At 49.0% G+C, this 22044-nt stretch overlaps 1 protein-coding gene and 1 long non-coding RNA gene across 4 annotated transcripts; one reads left to right on the top strand and one right to left on the bottom strand.

Moving 5' to 3' along the window:
• Positions 1-848: 848 nt before the first annotated feature.
• Positions 849-14494, bottom strand: LOC103351356 (uncharacterized). The gene is made up of 2 exons (XR_519142.4): positions 13514-14494; positions 849-8546 (listed from the first exon to the last, which is right to left on the bottom strand). It is a non-coding gene; the product is annotated as an uncharacterized lncRNA (long non-coding RNA).
• On the top strand, positions 6340-21354 carry EGR2 (early growth response 2). 3 transcript variants are annotated; one of them, XM_017348756.3, is made up of 4 exons: positions 6340-6357; positions 14671-14777; positions 17382-17490; positions 18893-21354. In XM_017348756.3, the coding sequence occupies exons 2-4, from the start codon at positions 14679-14681 to the stop codon at positions 20149-20151; spliced, it is 1467 nt and encodes a 488-aa protein (XP_017204245.2). In that variant the 5' UTR covers positions 6340-6357; positions 14671-14678; the 3' UTR covers positions 20152-21354. The 3 variants fall into 3 exon arrangements, with proteins under 3 accessions (XP_017204245.2, XP_051679820.2, XP_008268305.2); XM_051823860.2 differs by lacking the exon at positions 6340-6357 and adding an exon at positions 14545-14562; XM_008270083.4 differs by lacking the exons at positions 6340-6357; positions 14671-14777 and adding an exon at positions 14841-17281.
• Positions 21355-22044: the final 690 nt, after the last annotated feature.

Here is a 22044-nt window from a genome sequence, read left to right as displayed (position 1 = left end):
GGTCTGGGCCAGGCTGAAGCCAAGAGCTAGACCATCCAGTTGTTCCATGTGAGTGGCATGGCCCCAAGCACGGAAGCCAGCATCTGTTGCTTCCCATGGGACATTAACAAGAAGCTGGATTTAAAGCAGAGTAGCTGGGACTTGAATTAGCACTCTAATATGGCATGTGGGGATCCCAAGTGCCCCTATTTTAACAAATACAAAAATGTATTTATGTGTATGTGAAAAGCAGAAAGAGAATGAGCAAGCAGGGCAGGGGAGGGAGACTCTCATTCAATGATTTACTCTCCAAATGTCTGCAGCAGCCAGGGCTGGGCTTGACTAAAGCCTGGAGCTATGGGACATGAGCATCCCAATCAGTATCTTACCACTGCACCAAGTACCAACTCCACAGATAAAAATATTTTTAAAAGGAAACTTGATATTACTACTGCAGTTATTTCTACTAACATGGTTTTCTTTTTCTAGATTCCTAAGAAGCCATATTTTTCAATCTCCCTATTGTTATTTCATTCCCAGATCAGATCATCTAGTCGGCTAGTAGTTTGGTTAAGGTCCAAGTCGAGGGTGTGGTTATCTTTATATATTCCATTAAGCCATAACCTCAGACAGTGGGTCAGCAGCTTGTTTCCCCACACTTATTATTTAAAGTGATGGTGAAAAGCCTGCCTCAGCCTTGATCTTAACAGTGAGCCTGTTCCTATTCTCCATATTTAATCCTTCACGAGCCACTTTCCTTTTCTGCAATAGCCACTTCACTGTGTTGGCTGGAAAGTCTGATATATGATTTATTCTTACAGTTCCTTTTTATTTATGCCAAATGATACAGGCTTCCATTTTTGTAGTAGTAATATAAAGTTTTCTTTGGAAAGTAATTTTATTTATTAAAATAATTGATTTAGAGTACAAAGTACTTTTTGTAGTGCAAAATAAAATAACAATAGCTGAAACTTGCAAGACCTAGCACAGATCCCCACTGAAACCCCATGCCTCGAATGTTACTGACAGTACTGTCTTATGCTGATTCTTTCCTGCAGAATAACCCGTATGGATGATCCTGAGCAATTAATGGGTATCTGTCACTGCTTGGCAATGGGATATAGGTGTGGGATATTGTGCAAAGTGTTGCTGAGTAAATACAGAAGCTATAAATTTGAGGGCTCAGAGGCATGCTTGTGGGCATTGCAGCAGCTCACATAAACTGGTCAAGGGCACGTGATAAGGAGGCCATGGCACTGATGCTTGGTATCAAATCAAGGGTGGGGAATCCTGGACCCCCTTCCTGGCATGATGTCTGACTCTGAGCAGTGGGGATAAATGACTGAACTACTCCTGAGCTGACTCACTGCAGTTTGGAAATTCTCAGCTGCAGCCTGCACTTGAAGAAAAATTATTATTATCAGCTCTGACTAATAACTAGCAAACCCAAAGTGAAAAATAACTCAGTGGGAGATAAAGAGAAAGTTCTTTTTTAACAAAAAAAAAAATCTTCATTTTGAGCTACAAAGCACGCTAAGGCAAAGAAATGCACATACAGCTAAAATATTAACTAGGTAATTATACCAATTAGCACTTAATTTTATCTGTGCCCATCATAATTTATCTATAATAGCATCATAGGTAACAGTTCCTGCTAAAGACCTCAGATTCCTGAGACAGAACCAACAGAAGTCCTCCCCTTACCCCGAATTCATTGAAGTTTAAATAATCCATTTTTCATTCCAAAATTTTACTTCAAATGGAGACTTTGAAAACCAGGGTGCAAGACAGGTTTCCTTTCTTTCTCATAACTAACTCCTTGAGACTTTTGTTGCTATACCTTCCAGAGGTTCTAATTGAGTCAGAGGCTGTACAAAAGGCAGGGTGGGGTCATCTGATAAGTCCCCATGTCTCCCAAGTTCCTGATTTCACTGGTCTCTTAGCCTGATACAAAAGGCTGTAATGCTATGAAATGAATATCTTCCTGGCCTCTGAAGCTCAGCATAGCTGCCTCTCAAGTGAGTTATCAGTCCCCATTCAATCTAGGAGCCCTGTGGAGGGGCAAGCTGAGGTGGCAAACCGAAATGCAGCATGTGGATTGTCCCTGTAGGGTTCATTTCTAGCAGGGTAGGGGTCCCTGGGGGAGCTGTGTGCACAGCATGTGCAGACTGGAACTGGCCATTGGAGAGGAGGAGCAATTGTGGTACTCCAGGTGGCTGGTGAAACCCTGTCTTCAGGGACCTGTCACATGGGGAGCCTCGCACTGCCAACCCAGCAAACTTTCCAAGGCTGAACTTTTATTTTTCAAATCATCTATTAGGTAAAACCAAGCCAGCATAATTCAGAGCCCACTTCCTCCCTCACAGAGCCACATAACCTCTTTTTGGTGAGATATCTGAGAAGTGATTCTCTGAACATTCTGATGAGAAAAGAAAGTGTAGCTGCTGCCAGATGCAGCTTCTTTCATTTTTCAGTAGTCATTACAATTGCATCTTTTCTCCTCCCTTGATTGGGTTCATGAATCTTTTCCCAGAAAACTAAAGATGATAAGCACATGCAAAATTTATATTTATGGGCTATAACTACAGTAACCAAACTCCTTATCAATCTTCAAGTAAGTCCCCAGGATCCATTAATCCTACCAACTGGTGTTATAGCAAGTGTTTGGACTATGTTTCCTTTATCTTTTATTATCAATTGATCAATGTTTATATATTATCTCCTACACTGTATTAGGCATGGTGTAGAGAGGTGTACCAAGCTATGAAGGTCATGAAATGGACTAAGTCTGAAAAGTGAGCAACCATCATGCACTTTTCTTTTTTGATCCCCAGTGTCACACCTGTGACTATCTGCCCCTCCTTGGGACTCAGAACAGCATTAAAAATAATACAATAAAAATATTTATTTATTAGAGAGAGAGGGAGGGAGAGTGTGCTCTCTTCCTTTAGTTCAATCTACAAATGCCCACAATGGCTAGGACTGGGTCCAGCTGAAGCTTGGGACAGGAACTCAACCCAGGTCTCCCTGGTGGGTGGTAGGAACCCAATTACTTGAGCCAGCACAGTTCCCTTCCAGGGACTCCACTAGCAAGAATCTGGACTCCAGAGTCAGAGCTGAGAAGCAAACCTGGCACTCCAATATGGGAAGTGGGCATCTTAACCAGGGTCTTAATAACTAAACACTCACCCCCATAGCAAAGTTTGACCATGTCTGATCATACCTACCATGTCCTCCAGGCATTCTACTTATTTGTTCACCTGCTCACCTTTCCCCTGGACTATTGGTTCAAAGAGGGAGTTACTTTAATTCATCTTTCATTCCCTGTAAACTATGGCATGGGTCCTACCATGCAATGGGTCTCAAAAATACTTACTAGATTATTTTGCCAGCACTGGCTTGCCAATTCTAACCAATGGCATTTGTATAACTGTCCATCACAATTTGTACTTAAATACTTTTGGATGATGTCAATAAAATATTGATTTTTTTGTATATCTCTTTTCTCTTTACATCATTTTTTGATTTATATATGTGTATGTTTTAAATGGCAGGCCCCAATTAAGCAAACCTATTCTTGATCAACTTATTCTTGATTTTCTAAAAATTATTTAACCACAGTTTCTTTTCTATAGTCCAAATTAAAATACGTCATTGAAATTAAAGTAAGCCTACAGGAGTGCCATTAGTATATTCAAAGGCAAATGTTGATAATAATGGTATTTACTTACTGAAATTTAGCAGTATTCATTCAAAAACAACATGCAGCCCTAACTGCTTTAGATTAAAGAACACAAGTTACTTTAAAGTTCTGTACTCTAATTAGGTAGAAAATCATTTCTTTCCCTCTTATTAACTATCTCATTTCCATTATTCTCTATGTCACTTTAAGTAGAACATCCATTTGAAACAATTAGTAGAATCCTGGAAACCTACCTGAACTTAAAAAAGGAAAAATAAATTTTGTTTTTAAAGTTAATAAAAGTCTTTTCAGGACCATCCAAGCTCTTCCTAGGGAAAAGCCTAGACTTACTTTCTGTAGAAGAGGGGAGACGATTCCTGAGGTCCTGCATTCTGCCCTTATAAAGACTTGTGGTGCTGCTTTACTTAGAAACCAAAGTCCAGGGGCCAGTGCTGTGGTGCAATAGGTTAAAGCCCTGGCCTGAAGCGCCGGCATCCCATATGGGTGCCGGTTCTAGTCCCGGCTGCTCCTCTTCCAATCCAGCTCTCTGCTGTGGCCTGGGAAAGCAGTAGAAGGTGGCCCAGGTTCTTGGGCCCCTGCACCCACATGGGAGACCTGGAAGAAGCTCCTGGCTCCTGGCTTCAGATCGGTGCAGCTCCGGCCATTGCGGTCATCTGGGGAGTGAACCAGTGGATGGAAGATGTCTCTCTCTGTCTCTACTTCTCTCTCTAACTCTGTCTTTCAAATAAATGTTTTAAATCTTTTAAAAGGAAAAAAAGAAAAGAAACCGAAGCCCAAGGGTGGGCATTTGGTACAGCAGTTATCACAACTTGAGAATCTCTCTTCCCGTATCAGAATGCCTGGTTTGTGTCTTGGCTTCTGATGCCATTCCAGCTTCCTGCTAATACACATTCTGGGAGATAGCAGGAAATGGCTTATGTTCTTGGGTCTCTGCCACCCACATGGGAGACCCTGCTTGAATTATTAGCTCCTAGCTTTCTCTGGTCCAGTTCTGGCTGTTGCAGCCATATGGGGAGTGAACCAACAGGTAGAATATCTTTATCTGTTTCTTTCTCTCTTTCAAATGAAATGAAAATAAATGAGTATTTTTTTAAAAAAGGAAAATCAGTCTAGTTTGGGGTGATGATTGAGGCTGGTGTGTGGTCTTGTCATGCATGTGTCTCCAACCCCAGACAGTAATAGACTGCCTAAACCTAACAGGGCCTTAGATGCCACACAGGCTGCCACCCGTTTTACAGACAAGGCAGCTGAGAGTCAAGGAGGGAAAGGATGATCATAAGGCAGTGGGGATCAAATGTGACTGATCGTTGCTCCTCTCTAGCATTCATTCAACAAATGTTTACTGTACCTTCCTCGCTGCCAGCATGGTTCTTGGTGTTGGGGATACAGTGAGAGTCAAGACAGGTATAGTCTTCACCCTCATGGAGTTTATACTGACTAAGCGTTTGCTTTATATATGTAAAAAATAAAAATAAAGCCCAATTATGTCAGGGTAGGTTGATCAGGGAAGACGGGACAGAGCTGGAAAGGGAAGGCTTATGCTGATAGCTAAATAAGAAGTAGACACAGGGCGATAAGTGTGGAGCCGGGGAAGGGCCAGAACACAGACTCTGAGATGTAAGGAGCTTGGCATGTTTAAGTGGTGGCCACGATGGTGAGCAGCAGAGAGAGGGGAAAGAGACGTGACCGCAGGAGCAGGACAAGGTCAGTTCATGCAGAGACTTGCTGGTTAGGATAAGGAATATGGATTGTTTTTTAAAGAAATAATTGTAATGGGCAGCCAGCTCATCATCAAAATTAGCTCCTTAAAATGACATTTTCCTCATTGTTATTGCTTTATTAAAGATTGCTGGGACTAGGATTCTGGTGATGAGTCAGGTCAGAAGATGGCTCAGCACAGTTACCCACCAGGTCCTGCATCTGTCAGCCAGCTCCTTCCACTCTACTAAAGACTCCTGCAACTTCTGGGAAAGAATGAAAGGAGAAGGAGCAAACAAGTTATGATGAAGCCAACTTTTAGTCAAAAATACAAACCATTTCACCTAAAAATAATATTGCGCTCATCTTGGAGCATACTGTGGCATAGGTTAGCAAAGTTTGGCAAAAACAAAACCATTAAGGCCTTCTGTTGATGAAGCTGCTGCATTTATCTCCTCCCCCTGGTCAGGCTGGTCACCCCAGTTGAGACTCAACCCCACTTAAGCCACCCCACACAGATGAGAATCTCTTCTGATTGCACCATAGGCTGATAACCAGAGGGTGGCAATCAGTGAGTCAGTGCCAAGCTCACTGAAATGGGACAGATGAGGGATACAGAGGATGAACCTGGGACTGATGGGGTCCCAAATTGCCTTTGATGACCTAGAAGGCCAAGATCTGGCTGGTCGGTGGTAGCTGTTGTGTTTTCTTTATGTTACCAATCTTTACCATGGGGGATACTGTGACACAGGGACATGGACCAGGGTCGGCACACACCTGGGGAAGAAAACACATGACCTAAATGTTAACTGGCCCTGAGCCATCAAAGTGTCTCGGGGATTGCACAAGCACTCACATGCTTGGGCCTTGCCAACCAGCAGTTGAGCTCCCATTAGACAGACAGAATTCTCAAGTTCAGCACCAGAGACCTGGCTCAGAATGCCACCTCTGCCTCCTCACTAACCGTGTGATCTTAGGTAAGTCACCTGGCCCCTCGGGGGCTCCCTGGGCTTTTCTACAATGGGAAAGGTGAACGTAGCATTGCCAACATCACAGGGCTATATTGTGAGTCCCAGAGGAAGTCATGTGAGTGAAAGGACACAGAAAGGTAGAGTGACGCCGAAAATGTCGTAGGTGTTTCAACCCCTGGGAAGTGTTGGGAGCTAGGATGTTCCTCAAAGAGTTGATGTGGATGGTGAATGGATGGAAAGGTGAAATTCCCAAGGACTGGGTATGGAGCCTGAGATTTTAATAGGAAAAGCTGAGGGCTATTCCAACCTGTGACTGGTTTCTACCCAGAGCATTGTGACTAACTTCTTTCAGGTCTGCTGAAGAGAATATAAAATGCATAATAAAAGGGGGTGTACTCTATCTCTGAAGAATGTCTTGGGAGAGTATTAAACATTGGAATGAGTTACCAAAGCTAGCTTGGTATTCTTCCTCTGATGGCCTTAGGAAAGATTCATACCTATGTGTGGGTAGCTTAAATGTGATTCTGGCTGGAGACAGGGGAAGACGCTACAAACTGAGTGTTCCCTTTTATGGTTCCTAGAGCTACGTTCACAAGAATTTCCAGGATGTGAGCTCTATGAAGATGGTTTTGTTCACTGATACATTCTAAGCACCCAGCACAAAACCTGGCACATGGTAGGTGCTTCATAAATACTCAATGGATTAAGGACATCACAAGTTTGAGCATTTGGGAGTGAGCCAGGCTTATTGCTAGGTAGTCACTCACTCTCTAGTTCACATACCTGTTATCCACGGCCTCTGCCCCTACACACCGGTCTGAGTCTACAAGCGTACTCAAAAAGTCCGTGGGAATATGAAATTAAAAGACAAGATTATTTGGTGCAATTTTAACAAAAATATGTGTATAGTTTTTTCATAATACTCGTTTTCCATAAGGACCCCTTGTGTAAGTTACACCATGACTTTCATACCCCATGGAATTTGGACGGATTTAACAGTCCTCTTCATCAGGAATTTGCATGGGGAGCAGGGCCTCAAGTCCACGAAGGTTATGAACATACAGTAGCAGGCCTGCCAAGGACTAGCTCCAAAAGCTCCAAGACTCTGGGGGACAACTCTCAGTCATCACCTTCCAAATTGCACTTTCCACTTGTTTGGTAATGGTCCAAAAGCTTGAAATACAGGAAAAGTGAGGGATAAAGTCTCCTGGTAAGAGACATCATCTATCTCCAGCGTTTCTGAGAAATAGATGAAGGTACCAATATGTTCATTTGGGGCATGTCGTGAGTGCTTCTTGCTTGATGAAATCTAAACACAGAGAAGAAAGTGTCTAAATTGTTGTAGTTTTCTTCTTTTTGAAGTTTCCATAGACTATTGCCCTAATAATCATATTTTTCAAAAACAAACCTAACTCTAAGAAGTAGAGAGATGCCAGGTGCTGGGGTGTGTCTGTGTACTTAGAAGGCCATTGATTAAAATTGTTCTGTTATGCAGTGAGCACGCTGGAACCACAACAACCTCTGAGGCACAACAGTCCTTGAGCAGAAACATACATACTAGTTACTTGTTAGGATTCATGAAGGAGTGTGACCATGTGTGCCCAGGCCTGTTATTAGCATCAGGAGAAGGACCAGTTACAAATGCTCCAAGATTCCAGGGGCCACCTCCTCCTTCCTCATCTCCAGACGAAAAGGAGCACTTACCTCTAGGCCACCATCCAGTGTGAGGCGGGGAAAAGAGACCACTTTGTAGGACCTTAGGATGGGTCAACAAGCAAATGGGTTTAATTCAGTTATTGGCGCTTTGTGTCTGTCCTGGCATCAGATACTTCACTTCCTTCCCCTCCCCACTCTCCCTTCACCCCTATTGTCGATGGCCCAGCAACACGAAGTCACCCCAGGGACAATCATTAGATGCACAGTGTGTGTCCTGCTTTTTGGACATTCTTAATCCTCTTCCACTGACGGCCCACACACCCTGGCAGAGGGCAGTTAAGGCGGGACTTCCCAGCCGCACTTTAAAGATGAAGAAACGGATGCCCAGCGAGGCTAAGTGGCTTATCTAGTTGCACAGGCTGGGGTAGGTAGTGGGGGCACAAGTGATGGAGACAGAACAGACTGCTTGGGTTCTCGTCTTGGCACTTACACTTAATTCGTTCTGTGACTTGGGCTTTGATGATTTCAGTTTTCCTCATCTGAAAAGTGAAAAGAAAGGGTAATCTGCTTCAAGGTGTATTTGGTAGGTTTGAAGAGATAAGGTGTCATAGTTGGCAGAGTACTTGGTGCTATCAATAAATCATAACTGTTATTATTATTACTAAGGACATCATTAGGACAGAGAGGCAGCTATTGAGCCTGATTCCTAATTTAGTGCTTTCCCCACTACAGCACTGTTCCCAGTACCAGGTTCTTGCATCCTCCTCCATCCAATCCTCTCTCCCTGCATTATCCCCACCTTTCTCACTCAAAATAGTGGAGATTTCAACTCTCTAAACATTGAACTCCGTAAACCTCTGTGATCCCTTTGGCTGCTCTCTAACATTGCAACAGACGCGAAGGATGTGATGCTTCCACATCTTCGTGGCATATGGCTAAGAAAATCAGCAGGTATGGGAAAAGAAAAGCCTGTTTCCCAGGGCTGCTCCCAAAGGCTTGAGCCCTTTGAGTGTAATGAGCAAGCTGCTTCCTCTTAGCACCAACCACCAATCCTAAATGATGCCATCAGCCCGTGGCAGAGGCAGAACTGGAAAGGGGGCACTGGGACTCCTTTTCTTGAGTCTTCTCAGTGACCTAGGCTGCTTGCAGTGCCCTGCGTCTGTCTCCAACAGTAGGAAGGAGGAAGAGGCAGGAGAGGGAGGAGGGTAGCTGGACAGGGCTTCCAGGCCAACCTCTACCTGCATAGTGGTTTGCACTAAGGGCTGCCACCACATCAGGAGCACTCACTATGCTGAAATCAGAGCTGGCAGCTCAGAAGTTCATGATGCAACCCTCTGCAGAAGGGGCTATCTGCAGACAGCTCTATCAGAGGATGCTCTCCGGGTAACTGCCCTTGCTCTGCAATGTAATATCTCCCAGAGAAGTTGTTACAGCAAGTAGTGGGAGGGTGAAATTAATTAGGAGGCATCTGATGAGCCAGGTCAGGCCTCATTTCCTCTCACTACCAGAAAGGTGTTCCCATCCATAATTCTCTGCTGGAATCTAGACAGGGAGCACACTTGCAAGAGCCCTGCCTTCAGAGGACTTACAATTGAGTTGAAAAAGCAACTGTATAGGAAATATGTGAGATCACATGAGACAAGTCTCTAACACGTGCTGCTTTAAAACTGAGCATTGTCTCCAGATTTTGCAGATCATTCACTAACCATTCCTTCAAATCTTAAATTTCCAGTCCACATTCCTAAGCCTTCTTGGAAGCAAGATAGTACTATTGCTATGCATTTTGATCTTTCTAAAAAATTGATTTATGTTAATTAATTATTATTAGTATGAAACTTGGCTTCCAAAATTTAGATGATATTTTCCAGAAGGGATATCTTGTTTTAAATTAGATACCAATATCCTCTGCCATCTGTTCCCTTTTCTCTTTACAACCCTATTGTGAATCTCCTCAATAATGCTATCAGTTTTATTTTGGGAAGCTAAAACTCAAATCTGGGGAAAGTATTATGAATATTTCATATATCAATATTTGACATATACACACATATGTATAACTGCTCTTTTGTTTTGTTCTGCATCACGATGCATACCTGAAAGATTGGTTTTAGTGATTGAGCGAACAGAGTTCATAGTCTGGTTGTGCAATTTACATTGCAAGCTTCAGGAAGCTCTGTGTAGTCTCTAAGCCTCTGTCTCCTCTTTTTTTTAAGATTTATTTTATTTATTTGAAAGAGTTACAGAGAGAGGTAGAGACAGAGAGAGGTCTTCCATCTGCTGGTTCACTCCCCAGATGACCGCAATGGCCGGAGCTGCACCGATCCAAAGCCAGGAACCAGGAGCTTCTTCCGCATCACCATGTGGGTGCAGGGGCCCAAGGACATGGGCCACCTTCTACTGCTATCCCAGGCCATAGCAAAGAGCTAGATTGGAAGAGGAACAGCCGGGACTAGAACCAGCACCCATATTGGATGCCGGCGCTTCAGGCCAGGGCATTGACCCACTTCGCCACAGCGCTGGTCCCAAGGCCTATAATCTTAACCATAATAAGTGGTGACCATTCTTATCAAGATTATTCAGTTGAAATATGAAAGTATCTTTTTATTCCTCCTTTCTTGGCTTAAATGTTGTGAATCACCTGCTGGCAACAGGATGCACTAACTGGCCTGAACATTTTGTCAATATAAAAACAAAGTTTCCATAACTGAAATTATTTGGAAAAAGAAAATTCCTTCCTATAAGTTGGTAATAAAAGCAGACTAGTAATAATAATGTGCATTAAAAAAAATTCCAGGAATGAGCATTTAGCCAAGTGGCTAAGACACCAAGGCCCCACACTGAGGTCCCTAGATTTAATGCTCAGCTCCAATTCCTTGACTCCAGCTTCCTGCCAATGCAGACCCTAGGAGGCCAAGGTGATGGCTCAGATAGTTAGGTTCCTGCCACTCATGAGGGAATCTTGGGTTTGGTTCCAGCATAGCCCTGGCCATCGTGGGCATTTGGGGAGTGAACTAGCCAGTGGGGGTGTGACTTCTCTCTCCCTCTCCTTCTCCCTCTCCCTCTCCCTCTTCTCCTCCCTGCCCTTTCTCCCTCCCTCTTTCTTTCTTCCTCAGATAAAATCATTTTCAAAAAATCATGAGTTTCCTAGTTATAGTGAACTTCATTGTTCATCTAATTTTAGATAAAAAATTAAATGTTTAAGCTGAAAGATTAAAAAAGTCTAATGGTATAAAAAGATATGATTTGGAATGGAGAGTTTGCTTTGAGCCTTTATGACCAGATGGACAATAACTTATTGACCTGTACCCCTGGTTGATATATGCCTTGTCTTAAACAAGCACGATAAATGATGCATTGATTTAGCTTTTATTTTTTGCCAGCAATGGTAAAGTGATCTGTAGATTTGACATGATGTGTTTCTACTAGAAAGACTGCACTTACATGCTCTGTTCATTTTAAATGGAACAAATTTCATATTGTCATTTCCTTATTGAGAAATAGACAACTAAGGAATGTTATTAAGACTGTCACTGAAATACAGTGCTGATGTCAATAAGCATTTCTGTGTATGTTCTCCCTGCTGAAACCTTGTTGGCATGTCTTATTCATTTACAGAAACTGAGTGGGGGAAAAAAACCTCTCAAATGTAAAAAATTATAATGCCACTATCATTAGCCAGCAAAACCAATGGCAGGGAGAACGGAGAGAGAAACAACCCTCCAGAGCAGCTCCTGAGAAAGCTCAGCCCGGTGCACTAGCATGGAAGGTGACCTGGGGGTCTCCACTCACAGTAGACTTTATCCTGCACACACACTCAGCCTCCTCTCATCTTGGGGCCTTGCTGCACCTGTTCTTTCTTCCTGAAATGCTGTTTCACACGGATCTTTTCCCCATCGCTGCACACCCTTCAGGTGTCTACTTACAGAAGTCCCCCTCAACCTCCCAAACTCAACTGGATCCCTTGTACTTTTCTTTTCTTGGGATCAAACATTGTCGTTATAATTGTGTATTTGTGTGATGTGCCACACAAGCTCCAGGGGCAGGAACAAGCACTGGCTTTAGGCATCCTCTATTCACAGACTCTGCCAAGCACTGGACACACAGTAGATGCTCAAGAAATCTAAAGAGAACCCGCGCACCTGCTGCTTGGGCCACTGCTGTTGCTTCTGCAAAAGATCATATAGGTCTTGTCTCCTTCTGACCAGATAACTTGTGCCAATGACTCATGTCTTCAGTTGCACACTGGATTGATGGGAAGCAATGCTTTTCTCAGACTTCATAACTACTTTGATAGACAGAGTCAGGGGCTTGTTTTATAGCCCCTGGGATTAAGAGATTAGTAATGAGATGCTAAATCATTTATCAGTTTTCTCAGCACACAGGGGCACTCTTAAGAAAAAATGACCAAATGGCAGAATTGCCAGTTGGCCCGATTTTCACGGAGATGCACATGTCCTATGCCATTTGAGTTAGGGATTCACATTCTGATGTGTGACCCCAGTTAAGGGAAATGTTGACACTCCTTTCTTCCATTCCAGTAGCAGTATTAGAATGGGAGTGAATGAAAGGGACATTACTTGGTAGAGCCTGTAATGATGTTCAAAAATGTTTCTTAATAAATCAAAGTGCAAATGTTAGTTGTTTACTACATATCTCCTGATTGATTGTGATTCTGTCACAACATTGTGAATGAGACCTGCAAGTCTGGGGGACAAAATCCAAAAACCACTCAGAGAGGGACTTTGGCTAACTGCTGGGACCCCCTGGCTGCCTCCCCTGTTCATTCCACCCCATACCCTCTCCCCAACACCCTCATCCCCTCCCTGCAAGCAAACCTACTAACAGACTTCTCTGCTTCCTTCTTATTTTGCTTTCTGGGTCAGGAATTTGGTCAAAGCAAATTGGAATCTGACATCAAATTTGTCACCCTTTTCATAACCCCAATATTTTGGGGGAACCCCATTTACTTAGGCATTTTGAGAACTCTAAAGAAAGGCAGTCATGGGTCCAGCACTGTGGTGTAGTGCGTAAATCTGCCGACTGCAGGGTCAGCATCCCATATGGGTGCTGGTTCAAGTCCTGGCTGCTCCACTTCCAATCCGGCTCTCTGACATGGCCTGGGAAAGCAGTAGAGGATGGCCCAAGTCCTTGGGACCCTGCACCTGTGTGGGAGATCGGGAAGAAGCTCCCAGCTCCTGGCTTCGGATCAGTGCAGCTCCAGTTGTTGTGGCTATTTGGGAAGTGAACCAGGGGATGGAAGACCTCTGTTTCTCTGTTTCTCTCTGCCTCTCTGTAACTCTGCCTTTCAAATAAATAAATCTTTTTTTAAGACAATCATTTGTTTAGTTTCTGATCAAAATCAGAGCTCCAATGCTTAAAAAGAGGGGGACCACGGTGCATCTTTGCAGTCAACTCTCATTCCTTCCACCTTCACTCCCCACCCCGCTAACCCCCAGTCCCCTCTCTTCCTCAGTAAACAGCTCTGGAGTTTTTTATTTGTCCCTACCTCTTTCTTCTCTCACTTCTTCTTGCCTTCAAGAAGGATCCTGTGGGAAGGGCTTCTCCTATGACAGAGTCTATTAGTACGCTGGCTCTGTGCCCGCCTGGTTGCTCTCCTTCTACGTTGCGGAGTCACGTCCACGACAGCCCCTTCACCCTCTTTCTCTTGGAAAGCCCTGACCTCAGCTTTCTTCTCAGAGATGCCAAAAGACACGAGATGAAATTGGCGAAGGTGACCCGTTTCTTCCTTAGTGGGCTGAGCCAGGCTCCCAATCCTCAGTCCTGTCCGCTTGCCGGAACTGGGTTTTGCCGAGGGCACGAAGTATCAACCAGTGTACTGTACTGGGATTCAGAAGACCTGGTTGCAAGTTGGGACACGACCACTCACCAGCTGCGTGACTTTAGGCAAGTCACTTCAGCTTTCTGGACATCCACAGGGTGGCTGACTTGCTGTGAATGCGCCTTGATTTTGTTCCACTCTGCGCTTTCCGTATTTAGGGGTTTGTATTTAGACGCTCTTAAAAAAGAAGTTCCATGGAGTATCTACTGACCCGGTATCTCCTGGCCCAGCGGAGGCTCAGGAAAGGCCTCCCACGACTGGCCCCAGGCACTCCCACAGCCTGCACCGGCCCCCTGCCCCCACCCCACCGGGCATAGCTCTGACGGGAGCTGTGAGTGTTGGAAAGCTCCGAGGACTTCCAGAGGGGTCCATCACTCCCATTTACTCTGATTTGCGTTCAAGGCTCCTCGGTGAGGCCTCCTCCTCCCTCCGACCCCCATCGTCCTCCTCCTCCTCCGGGAAGGGTGGCAGCCGCAGACCGCGCAGTTTCCTCTAGCCCGGGCCGCCCCCGGACGGCGTCCTGCCCTCTGCGCCCTGCTCGCTTGGCACTCGGGCGACCGGGAGCTCCCCCTCCGGGCGGCGTGCTGCGGCCGCCGGCGGGGTTGACAGCAGCACCCGCCGCGGGGCGGCCGCCGCGATTCGCCCGCCCGCCCGCCCGCCCACGTGCGCAGAGAGGAGCGAAGCTCGAGCAGTCGCCGCGCCCGCGCTTGCCGCCGGTGGGTGCCTCACCCCCGGGGCCGATCGGGGCCGTAACCCGAGCCCCACCATCGGGCGCTACATTTGCATAATTTGGCTCCCCTCAACCCCCCTTCTTTCGGACTCAGGGCTGGAGATGCGAGTCGGGCTCCCCTCCGAGGCGTCGTCTTGCCCGTGGTCAGCGTGGGGGCCGCGGGACAGGCCGGAGCGCAGGCGGAGCGGGCTGGCGCACGTGGTAAGAGCGCAGCTTTCTTTTCTTATTGCTTACTTTCTTTTTAGAAACAGGACTTTGTACGTTTCTGCTGAGGATGGAGCACCTACAAGGGTACTAACCTTTCTGCAATTTCTTTTTTTTAACCTTTTATTTTTATCCCCAATTGGAAAAAAGCGCGCAGCGCGAGCAGGAAACTTTCCCAAATTTGTTCTGGGGGTTTGAGGTCCTAGAGACTATCTGCCGCCAGAGACCTGCTTTTGAGGCGGGCAGGGGTGGAAGTGGTGCTCAGGTGGAGGGGCAGAAGCAGCTCCTAGCCATCCCCGGGCCCTGGACATCTTGCGCGGGCCCGGGAGGGAGCCAGCGCGCTGCGGCCGCAGCAGGTGAGCCGCGGGAGAGCCGCCTGCAGCGCCACACTCCCTCCACGGCGTGGCGCCCTGGCTCCTGCCCGCCCCGGTCCCCTGGAGGCTGGGACGGCTCAGGGTCGGGGGCGGGAAAGGGACGAGGCGGACCTGCGAGGCTGAGCCCGCACCCCTTGCCCGACCTCCACCACTCTGGAGCGGGAAAGGGCGGGAGCAGATCGCAGCCCGCACAGAGGACCACGGGCCAGGCAGGCGGCGGCGTGCTGGGCTCGGGGACCCGGGGCCAGCCTTCCGTGGAGCCCCAGAACAGAGTCGGCGCGCTCAGGGTGCGAGTTGGGGTGTCCTGGGAGGTGGGAACTGTGGCGTCCAGCGAGTCACATCCCGCCGCTACCTGAGCCTCTGAAAAGTTTTTAAAAATTACTTTCGGAACGACCAAAGAGGCTCCTACAGGAGTCGGGTCTATTTGTTTTTTTGATTCACAAAGGGAAACACATGTGGGGTGATGGCAGCTCCAAACCGAGGTTTAGTTACGCTCTTTGCTGTCACTCTGGACCTCGGAGTATCACTCGGGCTCCCCGAGATGGCTCTTGGCGAGGGCGAAAACTCCTCCCTGTGTGTGTTCTCTGTGTGCGTTCTGGAGTAGGGCTCCTTCATGGTTAGGGTACACCCGCCACGGGCTGGGGGCTCTCAGGGGTCGGGAGGTTGTGTGGCTGCTGGGACAGCATTGTGAGGGTGAGGATAGGGTCTTCGCAGGGCATCTAGCGCGGCTTGCCCGCACGGGCGGGCTGGGCTGCCTCGGTGGCGCGTCGGCTAGGCTGGCACTCGGGCGTGCTGTCAACAGGGAGGTGTGTAGCGTAAGGTGTGCGAGTGGGTGTGTGGAGAGGGCCGCGGGGGCGGGAGTGTGTGTAGCGGAAGTGGGGCGAGTGTGTGTGTGTGTGTGTGGCGGGGAAGGGTGAGTGTCCAAGTCTCCATCTGGCCGCCCCCACGCCGCCGACCGCCCAGACGCGCCGGGAAGGGCGCCCGCTCCGCGTAGCAGCTGGGGCAGGGGGCGGGCAGCGCGCAGGCAGAGGAAGGGGGGTGCCTCCGGTTGAGGATTTCTCTCGAAGCTCCCTACAGTTAACTCTGTTCCTCCTAGGGTCTACCCCCCCACCCCAAGGTGCCCAAAATACTTAAACAAACAAACAACCCAAACCTGTTCCGTTTTCGCTCCTGTATAAATAGAACAGACTTTCCAAAAAAGCAATACCGCATTCACTCTTATCACCAGCCATTTCTTTCCACCCAGTAATTCAGAAAAAAGCAGTCAGCTTCCGTGAATACATCTAGCTTTTTTTTTTTTTCGCTGCCTCCTTTTGCTTGCGGTTTTGAGCTGCCAAGAAAGTGAGTAGGGGTTTGACTGTAGTGTCTCGGCTCCGCTCGGTTTCTTTCCGAAGTTTAATTTTCCGGAATGGCTCCCAAACAAGGGCTGGGGAGGCGGGGCCGCCGGCACCGGATCTTCGCCTTTTTTGGAAAGTCCGGGACAACCGGAATTCCTCCCCGCCTTGGGAGGCTGAGCCGCAGCCTCCACCTTCTCTCCTGTTGAGCAGGGGCCAAGGTGGGCTCCGCAGCACGCCCCCTCCCCCACCCAGCCCGGCGCCCGGGGCCGGGGCTGCGACTCCGGCCGCGCGCCCTGGACCCCCGCGTGGGACCCCCGAGAGGGCTGCGAGCTGGGGAGTCGCGAGCCCAGAGGAGCCCGCGGAGCCGAGCCCGTATGCAAATTGACCATGTGACGGCAAAAGCCGCCTGGCCCAGCCCTGTTCCTCAGTCCATATATGGGCAGTGACGTCACGGGCATTGAAGCCCTGCCCTTAAATACTTAGAGCAACACTTTTCCGTCTAACTGAGAGCAGCAATTGATTAATAGCTCGGCGAGGGGACACACTGACTGTTATAATAACACTACATCAGCAACTCCTGGCTTTCCAGCGGCCGGAACACAGGAGTCCGTGGCGAATAGCCGTGTTTTTTTTTTTTCTTAAAAAAAAAAAAAGCAGCAACTTGTTTGCTAGTTTGATTTTTGTTGGATTTTTTTTGGGGGGTGGCTGTTTCCAAGTGTGGAGTGCAAAAGGAGATACCAGCCCAGGCTCAGTTCAACCTCCCTCCAAAACGGCTTCTCTGACACTCCAGGTAGCGAGGGCGTTGGGTCTCCAGGTTGTGCGAGGAGCAAATGATGACCGCCAAGGCCATAGACAAAATCCCAGTAACTCTCAGTGGTTTTGTGCACCAGCTGTCTGACAGCATTTACCCGGTGGAGGACCTCGCCGCCACGTCGGTGACCATCTTCCCCAATGCCGAGCTGGGAGGCCCCTTTGATCAGATGAACGGAGTTGCCGGAGGTAAGCAAGCGTGTGCTCTTGGCAAACTGGGACCCGCGCGGCTTGGAGGTGGTGGGTGGGGTTCGGTGGTTGTGCGGGACTCGGAGGGTAGGGTCGTGGCTTGAAGTGGACGGTGGGGACTGCACTGGCTTTGAAGAGTGGAAATGGGGTGCAGAAGGAGCCCGCGGGAGCCAGGGACCAGTGCGCTGGAGCTGGGCGCGCGGGCAGATGCGCCAGGTGGCCAGCGAACTCGCGTGTGTGCGCCTCGGCGCGCCAAACCCAGGGGCGGACACTGGGATGGGGTAGAAGAAGCGCCCCTACGGGCTTCCGGCTCTTCCGGCCGGCTGTATTTCGGCCTCTCCTCTCGCTGGGTAGGGACAAAGTGACGGTAAAGTTCGGGGCTCCAGGGGAGAGATGCGCGTCTGGAGAGCCGAGCGGCGGAGATGCGCCGCCAGAGGAGAGCGTGCGTGGCTCCCGCCCTGGGCAGAGGCGACCTGGGGAGAATCTCAGAGCACGCTCCTCCTGCGGCTTAGAGGCGCGCCCCCACCTGTGAGCCGCCCGGGAAGCGGAGGGGGTTAGCGAGGCGGGGGGGCCCCGGCCAGTAAAGGAGGCTGGAGGTGTTGCAGGAGGACGAGCAGCCACGGGAAGCAGCCCCCGGACTGCAGAGGGAGGCCCGCGGGGGCACCGGCGACGCTGGTTTCCTTGGCGATGCCGTGGGAAGTCGTCTCCCGCGGCCCCCGCGCCTTCCTCGAAGCAGGGCCACTGGCCTTGGGCCCGGGCGGGGACCCGCAGGTGTTGGGCAAAGCTGAGAAGGTTGGGAGGGAAGGCAAACCTACAAACTCCTTCCCTCCGCAGCTCCGGCATCCTCTCTGGCAGCCTTTCGCTGGAGCGCAGCGGGAGAGGAAGGGAGAGAAGGCACCAGGAATGGGGGTGGGGGACAGCCAGGAAATCACCGACCCCCTTCTCGGGCTCCACTCTGTGGCTGGCACTTCTGGGTCGGTGCGTGGGGTTGTCTGTCCTGTCACCCCACCCCCACCTGCATACTAGTCATGAGTTTCCCCAGTAGAGGAGAGGGAGAGAAGTCCCAGGCAGATGGGGAGTTTTTAATATTGTTGTTGCTATTATTGGGTGTTGTTACTGAGGATTAGAGCCACAGATGGCTGTTTGGAGGGGCTCAGCGGAGCTCATCCCGCTTTCCTGGAGGTAGTTGGTGAGTCTTTGACTGTCCCTGGTCGCCATAGTGGGATTCTGGGCTAGCCTCTTACCATCGCTAGGTCTCCACATCCCCTACCTGTTGGGCTTTGCTCCCTCACTGCAGAGTTGAGGTCTTGAGCCTGGGGAAGGGACCATGCCAGAGCGGGTGAGACGGGAGTCTTGGCTGCACGCTCATTCTCCACCTCCACTCTGCCTTTTCCCTTCCCAGATGGCATGATCAACATTGACATGACAGGAGAGAAGAGGTCTTTGGATCTCCCATATCCCAGCAGCTTTGCTCCGGTCTCCGCGCCCAGAAACCAGACCTTTACTTACATGGGCAAGTTCTCCATTGACCCCCAATACCCTGGTGCCAGCTGCTACCCAGAAGGCATCATCAATATAGTGAGCGCAGGCATTCTGCAAGGGGTCACTTCCCCAGCTTCAACCACAGCTTCGTCCAGCGTCACCTCTGCCTCTCCCAACCCACTGGCCACAGGACCCCTGGGTGTGTGCACCATGTCGCAGACACAGCCTGACCTGGACCACCTCTACTCGCCGCCACCACCGCCGCCGCCACCGTACTCTGGCTGTGCAGGAGACCTGTACCAGGACCCCTCTGCGTTCCTGTCGGCAGCCACCACCTCCACCTCCTCCTCTCTGGCCTACCCACCGCCTCCTTCTTACCCGTCCCCCAAGCCGGCCACGGACCCCAGTCTCTTCCCTATGATCCCAGACTATCCTGGATTTTTCCCGCCTCAGTGCCAGAGAGACCTCCATGGCACCGCTGGCCCAGACCGGAAGCCCTTTCCCTGCCCCCTGGACTCCCTGAGAGTCCCCCCTCCACTCACTCCACTCTCTACCATTCGTAACTTTACCCTGGGGGGCCCCAGTGCCGGGGTCACAGGACCAGGGGCCGGTGGAGGCAACGAAGGACCCCGGCTGCCAGGCAGCAGCTCAGCAGCAGCCGCCGCTGCGGCCGCCTATAACCCTCACCACCTGCCGCTGCGGCCCATTCTGAGGCCTCGCAAGTACCCCAACAGACCTAGCAAGACCCCAGTGCACGAGAGGCCATACCCGTGCCCGGCAGAAGGCTGCGACCGGCGGTTCTCACGCTCCGACGAGCTCACGCGGCACATCCGCATCCACACGGGCCACAAGCCCTTCCAGTGCCGGATTTGCATGCGCAACTTCAGCCGCAGTGACCACCTCACCACTCATATCCGCACGCACACTGGCGAGAAGCCCTTCGCCTGTGACTACTGCGGCCGCAAGTTTGCCCGGAGTGACGAGAGGAAGCGCCACACCAAGATCCACCTGAGACAGAAGGAGCGGAAAAGCAGTGCGCCCTCGTCCTCGGTGCCGGCCCCCTCCGCAGCCCCCTGCGCCGGGGCCACGCAGGCCGGGGCTGCCCTGTGCGGCAGCAACAGCAGCACTATCGGCGGAGGGCCGCTAGCCCCTTGCTCCTCTAGGACCCGGACACCTTGAGATGAGACTCAGTCTGACACCTGCTACTTCAAACCCGAGCCCCTGCCTCCACCCAAGCCCCATGACAAACACTACCCCGCTCACCTGCCCTTCCTTCCCTCCTTGGGCGGACGGCCTTGGTGGCGCCCAGCACCGGCCTTTCTCCACTTAGAAGCAGGTCTCTCCTGAGCTGTAACCCATTTTAGTCTCTCCGGTTGACCATCAGCTGGAGGCAGTGGGGAGGCTGGGTGTGGGGGTGCCGGCCTAGAGGGCTGAGGTCCGGCCCTGCTTTAGGAGATTGCTTGACCAGGTTTTGCTTCTCATCTTCCCCTGCTTTTGACCCATTACTGGTTTTTGACCTTGGCTGTCAGAGCTGATGTGAGACTTTCTCTACAATAGGTTGGGAGATGCCGATCCCGTCAAGTGGGGACGGCAAAGACAAGCAAAGCTGATGTGCACTTTATGGCTCGGGACTGATTTGGGGGACGCTGTACAGTGAGTGAAGCATGGCCTTTATGCCACATTTCTGTGGTCCAAGAACAGTGAGTCAAAGCTTACCTAGTCGTCTCAACCCTGAAGCAATATGTATTATAAACTCAGAGAACAGAAGTGCAATGTGATGGGAGGGACATAGCAATATCTGCTCCTTTTTGAGTTGAGAAACGTACAGACTATTTTTTCAGTGTATATCCACTAGATTTTGTGTATTTTTGATGTGCACTGTTCTCCAAGTTCTGAACCTTTGGGAAAAAATTGTAAAGCATTTATGATCTCTTGAAATGAGTCAGAGGTTAACTTATTTAAAGGGGGATGTACATATATTCTCTTAAACTACGATGCATGCAATTGTGTTGGAAGTGTCCTTGGTGCCTTGTGTGATGTAGACAATGTTACAGTGTCTGCATGTAAATGGGTTGCCTTACTATGGAAAAAAAAATCACTCCCTGGGTTTAGTATGGCTGTATATTTCTGCCTATTAATATTTGTAATTTTTTTTAGAAAGTATATTTTTGTATGCTCTGTTTTGTGACTTAAAAGTGTTACCTTTGTAGTCAAATTTCAGATAAGAATGTATATAATGTTACTGGAGCTGCTTTGTTTGGTTATTAGCTCTTAATAGTTGTGGAACAAAATAAATGATCTATTCTAACACAGAACCACTAACTGAAGTTCAGATAATGGATGGTTTATGACTATAATGTAAATAAATAGTTTTCAACAATATTTTTGCTGCAGAAATCATTGATGCAATAGGTGCTAGGTGGGAGTTAAAGTCACACCTGTGGAACTGCTTAAAAAAAAATAACAAAGCATTAACCACCAGGGGGTTAAGATGCTTTGACCAAACCAGGACCTCCAAGTTTTCTTTGCTGGCCTGTGGACACCAACCCTCTCACTCCAAAGCAATCTCCATTCATAATCAAACACTAGTGTTTCGGGGATTTCCCCTCCGTGCATTAGTGTTAAAGTGGGGAGGCGTTGTTGACTCATTGTTCCGTCCTCTATAACAGCCTATAACTACTCTACGCTCCTGAGTGGGCTCCGGAAAATAAATACTTACAAACAAGTGCCCACTCGGAGACGACATATTTGTAACTGCTTTCAGAACCCTGACCAGGGCCTGGAACTCAGACGAGATGTGGCTTTGTGGAAAGAGGGCTGGTGTGGTCAAGCTGGAAATGACTTTCAGGTTCCAGGATTAGTCTCACGACCGCAGAAAAACTTTTTTGCAAAGTGCTATCGTCTCTTCAGATCAAAAATGCCCTGACACTGCTGATGACAGCATCGATGGGCTGCCAAAGGAATTACCCCAGGACTCATTTCTTTCCAACCTTCCCTTCCCAACTGGTCCCCCTTCTTCGGAAGAATCATTCATCTGGTTTATTGAGTTTAGAAGTGACTCTCAAGCTCATT

This window comes from Oryctolagus cuniculus, chromosome 15 (assembly GCF_964237555.1).
Source record: "Oryctolagus cuniculus chromosome 15, mOryCun1.1, whole genome shotgun sequence".
Classification (NCBI taxonomy): Eukaryota; Metazoa; Chordata; class Mammalia; order Lagomorpha; family Leporidae; genus Oryctolagus; species Oryctolagus cuniculus.
The sequence above is the reverse complement of the archived record's forward strand: the minus strand, read 5'-3'. Positions and strand labels throughout refer to the sequence as shown.

What these genes read in the sequence shown, in the direction of transcription:
- EGR2 (XM_017348756.3), top strand. Translation starts at nt 14,679, where the DNA reads ATGCGAGTCGGGCTCCCCTCCGAGGCGTCGTCTTGCCCGTGGTCAGCG. An exon ending in GGAGCGGGCTGGCGCACGTG is followed by an intron (nt 14,778 to 17,381) that starts GTAAGAGCGCAG and finishes TTTGTGCACCAG; the next exon opens with CTGTCTGACAGCATTTACCC. An exon ending in GATGAACGGAGTTGCCGGAG is followed by an intron (nt 17,491 to 18,892) that starts GTAAGCAAGCGT and finishes TTCCCTTCCCAG; the next exon opens with ATGGCATGATCAACATTGAC.